This window comes from Papaver somniferum, chromosome 4 (genome assembly GCF_003573695.1).
Source record: "Papaver somniferum cultivar HN1 chromosome 4, ASM357369v1, whole genome shotgun sequence".
In the NCBI taxonomy this organism is placed as follows: Eukaryota; Viridiplantae; Streptophyta; class Magnoliopsida; order Ranunculales; family Papaveraceae; genus Papaver; species Papaver somniferum.
The window spans coordinates 17,748,713-17,756,929 of NC_039361.1; the positions used below are offsets into that span (position 1 = coordinate 17,748,713).

The 8,217-nt window shown below is 38.3% G+C and overlaps 1 protein-coding gene across 5 annotated transcripts; it reads right to left on the reverse strand.

Annotated features, from left to right (window-relative positions):
- Window positions 1-4,952: 4,952 nt before the first annotated feature.
- Window positions 4,953-7,833, reverse strand: LOC113273573 (mRNA-capping enzyme-like). 5 transcript variants are annotated; one of them, XM_026523248.1, is made up of 3 exons: window positions 5,862-7,833; window positions 5,663-5,717; window positions 4,953-5,442 (listed from the first exon to the last, which is right to left on the reverse strand). In XM_026523248.1, the coding sequence occupies exon 1, from the start codon at window positions 7,777-7,779 to the stop codon at window positions 5,989-5,991; it is 1,791 nt and encodes a 596-aa protein (XP_026379033.1). In that variant the 5' UTR covers window positions 7,780-7,833; the 3' UTR covers window positions 4,953-5,442; window positions 5,663-5,717; window positions 5,862-5,988. The 5 variants fall into 5 exon arrangements, with proteins under 5 accessions (XP_026379033.1, XP_026379031.1, XP_026379034.1 ...); XM_026523246.1 differs by having other exon boundaries at window positions 5,663-5,743; XM_026523249.1 differs by lacking the exon at window positions 5,663-5,717.
- Window positions 7,834-8,217: the final 384 nt, after the last annotated feature.

Sequence of the window (8,217 nt, forward strand, 5' to 3'; positions counted from 1 at the left end):
CTCGCATGCGCTGCTATCTCAAGCATGTTTGTCAATGTTAGTGATCAATACTATAAGTCTTGATTTTAGTCTACTATAGCTAGTCTCGGATTAGGCTAGGATAGTGTAGTTGAGCTCAAGACTTCATGGCGATCATCATACAAAGACGAAGAACTACTCAAGGAACTTGTGCAACTTCATCGACTAAAAGGTATGTGGAGACTTGAACTTATATATCACTCAAAAGTCTATCTACTCTATCTCCTATCTTGAGACAAAAGTCGTATTGCTATATAGACTTTGATTATACACATTTTCTATTTCGAGCCGAGTTTATCTCGCGTATCTATTTCTCGAAATATGTGTTGGTAAGCTTTCGCTTTGGACAAGTTCATCTTTACTAATGACGAAAGTCATATTAAGTTTCAATTACTTGAAAATGGCTTTGACGAAAAATGGTTTGTGAACAACAATCATATAACATCCTTTAAGAATGTTTCAATGGTTGAAATCAGAGTTTAGAATATATAACCTTATAAGGATATAAACATTGTGTAGTAACACATATGTGTGTAAGTCCTTATTCCTTGAACCAAAGTATGCGTACTTTGCTGCTCAGGAAAACCGGAACTAAAGTCCGCGTACCAGTACGCGCACCATCGGAAGTTCACGTCCCGTGAAAATCTGTTGGAGTTTGTGAGCTGAAAACAAACTCATTCCGGGTACTTAAGTCCGCGTACCAGTTCGCGTACTTAGGTTGGTTATTTTCTAAAAACGATTATTCGTGAACTTAAACTTATATAAACTAAGGAATGCATAATTGCAAACCATGGCTACAAAGTTCATGAATTGATTCGAGTGAATCAAATCATTTTTGCTTTGATTGTTTCTTGTATACGTCTATAAGATCTAAGCAATTGAACAACTCTGTAACTAGTTCATTTGAGTCATTTGAACTAGTTGTGGTAAATAAGAATATGGTTGATATGGAAGTGCTCATATGGCTAACCATTTGGTTAACTACTGTTGAACCAACTAAGTGTACATGTTTGGGTATGGTTACACAAACCTAAATAAACGTGCATTTCATTTGTGTGTAGCAAGCTAAGTTCGATCTAACAGTTGAAAGATATTAGCTTGAATCTAATCAGGTTTTCATCTAACGGTGAATATTGAATGTGTTGCTACCAAGGTAACTTAGATTGCAAACCGTGATTTGAAAGTCTATATAAAGGAGAACTCTAGCAACTGGGAAACCTAATCCCCACACCTTTCGTGTGATACTAGTTGTATTAGCTAGAGTCGTTTCTCCTTTAACATTAGGTTTCTTCTCGAGACCCTGTAGGTTAACGACTTGAAGACTTCATTGGGATTGTGAAGCCAGACCCAACTATTTTCTATGTAGTTGCGTGATCTGATCTTGATGTTTCTATCGTACTAAGTACAATCGTAAGATTAGCTTGAGATTGATTTCTCCGATAGGCAAGATATAAAAGAAGTCACAAACACCTTCGTCTCATCGTTTGTGATTCCGCAATATCTTCTTTCGCTAGTCGATTAAGATTATTGTGAGGTGATTGATAATACTAGGTTGTTCTTTGGGAATATAAGTCCGGCTTATCAATTGGTTCCTGTTGACCTTGATTTATCAAAAGAAGGAACAAAAACTCGTAGGTATTTCTGTGGGAGACAAATTTATCTATTACCGTAGACTTTTCTATGTGATACAAATTTGTTTATTAAAGTCTTCGACTTTGGGTCGTAGCAACTCTTAGTTGTGGGTGAGATCAGCTAAGGGAATCAAGTGCGTAGTATCCTGCTGGGATCAAAGACGTAAGGAGCGCAACTATACCTTGGATCAGTGTGAGATTGATTAGGGTTCAACTACAGTCCAGACCGAAGTTAGTTTGTAGTAGGCTAGTGTCTGTAGCGGCTTAATACAGTGTGTGTTCAATCTGGACTAGGTCCCGTGGTTTTTCTGCATTTGCGGTTTCCTCGTTAACAAAACTTCTGGTGTCTGTGTTTTTCTTTTCCGCATTATATTTTGTTATATAATTGCAATATCACACGCTGTGTGTTTGAATCGATCAATTGGGAAATCCAAACTTTGGTTGTTGATTGAAATTGATTGATCCTTGAACATTGGTCTTTGGTACCGTTCAAGTGTTTTCTCTTGTATTCAATTAGACTCGAAGATTTCTATTTGCTTGAGTAAGTATTGAATCGAGAAAGAGTAATATAACTCTTTGATATACTTTTATTAAGATTGAGTCTGACTGTCCAGTTGATTCTCTTAAAAGTATATTGGAGTTAGTCCATCCAAATTGCTAAGCGAAATATTGGGTGTGGTTGTTGTACCCCCTCTTTTTTCACTCTTTGCTTGCAATCATATTTTCAAGACAAGATCTTAAACTGTGCATCCTTTAATGTCTTCGTCTATATAAAGATTCACGACTTCCTGAGGTCTTGAAGAGTTCTCCATACTTTTTTATTAGGGATGGACGAAACAATATAATATGTATGTTTTCGAGAACAGGAGAAGGAACCCTTGTTATGTAAACCCTAAAAACTCTCAAGAAGAGGACACGAACGTTGGTGGACCAATTACAGAAAGTTAATGGATCAGACAAGATCCAAAATAAGGAAATACTCTTTGTTTTCAAATATCTCATATCTTTTCATGACTCAATAATTTAGAAGATACTTTAAATTAGTGCACACAAAAAAGATACCTTAACATATACATATGGACATTGAAATCCTTCAGTAACGAGGATAAAACTAATGAAATTCATATTTTCATCCAGACTATTGTCTGACCCTGTTTTCTGCATTTAGATGATAGAAAGTACATAATTTCCATACTTCAGCCAACTTGTTATTGTACATAGTTTTCTGCACATGGACATCACCTAATTACTCGTAGAAAACATGGAAACCTTCGATTCTAATTCTGCGTGAATTAAAACTTTTAAGGAAGAAATTGCATTTTAGACTTCTTTTCACAAAAGTTATACGAGGTTAGATCAGAGTAGAAGGTAAAATCCAGATCTCAAAAATTTAGCCGGCAAAAAAACTGTGCACTACCTTGGAATTGGAAATGCACGCATAAATGAGCTACAAATTCAGATCATTTTGTATCGTTTTAAACTTCTATGTGCTGGGAGAAAAATGCACGTAAGAAATCAGTTGTTACCAAATGCTCAGGGACGGAGCTACCCTGTGACTAGGGAAATGCCCAACAATAGAAAAAACCATTTTTATAGCCCTTTTTAGTTGGGTCATAGTAGGTGTGTGAATTTTACGCTTAAGCTAGCCCTAAGGAAAGGCTCAAGCCCACCCTATAACCAATGTCTAGTTCTGCTAGTGGTCAAACTAGAACCAGTACACAGGGCTGGAGGCAGCCCTGTGCAGGGGTGTGCACTTGCACCGCAGCCCAACTGGCTCCAAAGGCTAATTTGGGCCCAAATTAAAAAAGTTTCACCATTATAAGCCCAAAGCTTTTTGCACCCTCTAAAATATTTTGATCTACCCAAAGCAAATTTCTGCACCCCTTCTTAGAAATCTTGGCTCCCCCTCCCCCCCTGCCAGTACATGTGATGAAAATCCATATTCTCCAATTTTTTGTGCCATTTTCCTACTGTTCGTTCTAAGCCATGATAAATAATGAAACCTGTAATAGACTGTTGCCAGTGATCCATTTTCCTGAGCACTCTCACTCATTGTAGGAAATTATTGTTTCCAGTGTCTAAAGAAGAGCAACCAAAAAGGTATATAAAGCTGGTGCAATACCACTGCTAGCTTTTCCAACAAACAGTGTTAAACAAAGAAAAGGAAGATACAGAGAAAGAACGGACATGAATAAGTAAAACCAGCTGCTAGCGGGCGACTTGTGAAAAAAGGGAAAGTTTCCAATGGTTGAATTATCGATGCTTTGTTTTCCTTCTTTCTATTTATTCCCTAGGTAGCCTTTTGAAATAATTCTCTAAACAGTTATCGCCAGAGTGGACATCTTATGCTGCTGGCATGCACAAGTTTATTGGGAAACATGTCAGAGTTGATTGTGCGCTGCTGTATTCTTTTCAGTTTTCACCTTCTGTAGTGCCAAAAGAAAAATGTACGGTATGATATCCGAAGGCATGCCAGTTATTGCATTGGTCGTAATGGTTTGCTGGTGGGAAGATTGTCAACTGTATCTTACTCACAGATGGCTTTCAATGTGGCAGAGTATAAGCTTGGCTGGCAACCTAAAGTGTGTAACTTGAATAGAAGGGGTATGGCATAGCTTCCACTAGTTGTTGCTTCTGTAACACCTCGGAGGAGGGTGTTGATCATCTACTACTATCATGTCTCACGTTTGGGATTATTTTGTCAAGAGCTTGACAATTAAGGAAAGAAGAAGATGGGCAAGACTCTATGGCCAATTATTCCAATTGCTATAATCTGAGCCTTATATGGATGAAAGTAATGCTAGAATTATGCAAAAAAATTGAGGCGAGAATAAGGATAATAGTACTATTTTTGGGCATGAATTATGTGTGTTTAGGACCATTTTTTTCACTGATCAATTGAGCTTGCTATCTGTAAGTTGCCTTGTGCTTGGTCCAGGTTGTACTTCTTTTTTTCTTTCTTTCTTTCATTAAAATTAAAATCTTATCCTTTTTCCGCTCAACACACCAAAAAATTCATTATCAGGTTCATAGCCCCGCAGAAAGCTAAAGAAAAATTCTGCACCACACCTAGGTGTAACGTCTTAAGATTCTGCAATTCAGACAATTCCTGATAATGTTAGACTTGTTCTACCAAGGAGAAAAGACCAATCAAACTACAAAATCCCAATATATGCAGAACATGACAGCCTAATCTTAAGCTCAACAGACTCGACAAGGCACCAATTACCTGAGTAACAAACTAAAATAATGATACCAATAACAAGAAACGTTACCTATATTCAGTAAATCGACAAAGTGAGTGTGGTACAGAATTTTGGATGAAACCTTAATCTTGTACAAAGCTTGTGGGTATTGATAATCAATAAAAACAAGAACAAAACTTACTTGGCTGGCATAGCAGTAGACATCAACACACTCACTTTAATGATCGAAATTATCCCCTTTTGAAACCATCTGTCAAAAATCCCACCCACTCACAACAACTCTTGTACACTTTTCAAGTGAGTTTGATTGATTGACGATGTCACACACTTCCCTGCACATGCATTGCAGCGCCACCTGAAAGCTTATCACTTGCAGGTGGGACATCACACTTTGCCTTACAATGGTGGCCTGAGAACTATAGAAACGCCGGTGCAAGCAAAACCAATGGATAGGTAGCATAAACCAACGAATAAACGATGGATAAGCTAGCAGTAGTTAGTTAGTAGCCTATAAGAGCTGTATGATGGAGCGAAGACGTAATCTCTTGTAGGGAGCACCAAATGGTCAGTCTCATTATCTCATAAGCCTGCAACACAGATGTAGACAACCATTAAATAGAAAAGAAGACAATCCAAAAGAGAACGGTGGTGCCTAACAACATGCATCTAATGAATATCAAATTAATGCAGCGAAAACTGGCAAGCACGAGATTTATTTTGGAGCAATGGATCATCACATTTACTAACATTTGCACAATGGATTGCCTACACTTTCATAAGAGAAGAAACTCATTATCCACTGGTCACCTTTTATAAAACCATTGCTAGAATCAAGCAGGGTATGAAATTACTACAGATGATCCTGCAATTTCACCATGATATAAAAATCTGCAATTCTTGAACGGTCATTCTCATCAGAACCAAAGACAAGAAAAAAAATAAAATAAAAATTTGCTAAGAGTTATGAAAACCTCATTTCACCTGCTCTAATAGAAAGTACACATACCATAACTTATTACTTCCTTGAAGAAAAAAAGTTTAAAAGTTTCTTGGTTGGGATTTTAGTGCTGCAAAGAAATTTTGTTGGTGCATCCGACTCTGGGTGCTGCTATCATCCGGCTATTGTTTCACTGTCACTGGACAATTCCTCGAATCTTATCTAGCAGATCCTCTTCGGTTATTTTATCGTTTATGCTCCGCATCACCCTTTCATACACACTGTAGTCATTTGGGGTAGACTTGTCTACTCTGACACGCATAAAACACCAAACTTTTTTCTCATAGTGAGAGCACTCAATAATTTTCCCCGACAACTCCGATGGATCTTCTCCATTCATGAACAAAACACTACTCCCGTACATACACTTCTTCCTTCCTCTCTGGAACAGATAGAGCGATGGAGTTTGACTAGTACCAACTAGTTCAAAGATAAAATCCACCGTTTCATGAAATTTCCACTTTAACAACTTTTCATGAGCTGAAGGAACATACTGGTCATTCCATCCTTGAAATATAAGACCATCTGAACCATGTAATAGATTTGGAATGAATTCCTTTAGGCAATCAGTAATCTCAGAGAGCAACCAAAACTTCTTTATTTCAACTCTAAACGGCTCCAACTCATATCTGTAACAAGGATTTGTACTTTGGCTTATACACTGGCTCTCAAGGTTTCTTGGTCCGATAACTTGTTCCTCCAACATCTTCCACCTTTCACCAAAAGGCTGCTCAATGACGGATACACTGTTAATTGCCATAACATCAAACACCAAGTATTTCCTCTCTTGCTTATGTGTTTCCGGATCCGTATCAACCACCATCTCACCATCAAGTAATGTCAAGTTATGCGCATATTTTGAAAAAACCCCATTCTCCTGTGTCAAGGGGAACCGCATTTGAACTCTACGGAAATTAAACTTTCTGTCTATCAAGTAACATCCATCGGAGTTTATAAGCATCAGGTATCGTGTACCATCAGCTTTCCATGTCGTGCGATAATCGTTCTGCCACAAATATTGCAAGTTTTCCCTGTTTAAAGAAACGGGATGCGATCCTGGAAACTTAGTCGCCCCATTCGCCCCTACAATCAGATTTAGAAAAGAATAACACCACTGTCTCAGCAAGTCTTGTTGTTCTCTGGGTATAGCATCACCCAAAACATCATCATTGGTTAGCACTTGATTACAGACACCACCGCTACTGCCACCCTCATCAGCACAACTAGATTTGTCCCACTCAGGAGCAAGAGGCCAGACAAAACCTTCCGGTTTCGCTTCATGATAGAACTTGTACAATGCATCAATACAGTCCTTTTTATAAATTCCTGGAGGCCGTGCATCATGAAACAATTGCATTGCCTCGGTGACAGTCATCAAATGCGACCGTATAAGATAATGCACAATCATATAACCAGTACGGCTATACCCATCAGCAGAATGCACAAGAACACACTTCTTGGGCTGCGTCTCATCGTAATTGAACTTGTAATTGAATTGCATCACCTGGTACACGAAATCATTGACGGACTTATTATCAGGTACTCCATTACATGGAATCTTGACATACCTTACACCAAACTCTTTCCATTCCAAAGACGAATTGTTGTGGGATTCTTCTCCTTTGTTCATCAAATCGATAACCAGACCTAATTCTCTGTTTAGTAGTCTTTGTTGCTCGATTACTTGCCTTGATGAATAAGGTTTACTTGGTTGGATGAATTTGTGCAAGGATTCTCCGAGAGGAAGTTTGGATGGGATTATGTAATTATCAATTAGGTCACCAACTGCTTGACAATCAATCCAACCATGAGGAAGAATCTTGCTTTTGTCTGAAATCTTGGTTTCGTCGGAACATCTTGGTATAGTATTTGGTTGTTTTTCAACGACGAACTTTTGTTGGGATTTTCTTTTCCATACCTGAGCCATCTTTGTGTTGTTGTTTCCGTGAGTACAAAAATAGCGTTAGGGTTACAGTAAAGATTTTTTTGAGACAAAGGGAGAGAGGGAGGTAGAAGGCTATGGGCACTTGAGAGAACTATTTATAGGGCAAGGAAGGCGGTTTTTAGAAGGAAACAATCAATACAGTTTAAGGAAACACACATTAAAAATCAGTAGAATCCATAGAAACTCGTAAAACTAACTATTTTTCATCTCTTGCACGGTTGCACCAAACCCTAAACCACCTGGTGGAAGTTGTTATAGAGTTGGATTCACGGACTTGGTATGTGGGCACGAACCATTCCGGGAAATAAAGAACGCGGAGCAGGCATTTTTGCGCCATACGCTGTTAAACCAGCGTCCACAGGTATTCTCCTAAATTTAGTCTTCCTGGTAGTTTAGAGTCATGCTGTGACGAGGTCACCC

Excerpts from the sequence above, each read along its gene's own strand:
- LOC113273573 (XM_026523249.1), bottom strand. The coding sequence starts at position 7,779 with ATGGCTCAGGTATGGAAAAGAAAATCCCAACAAAAGTTCGTCGTTGAA.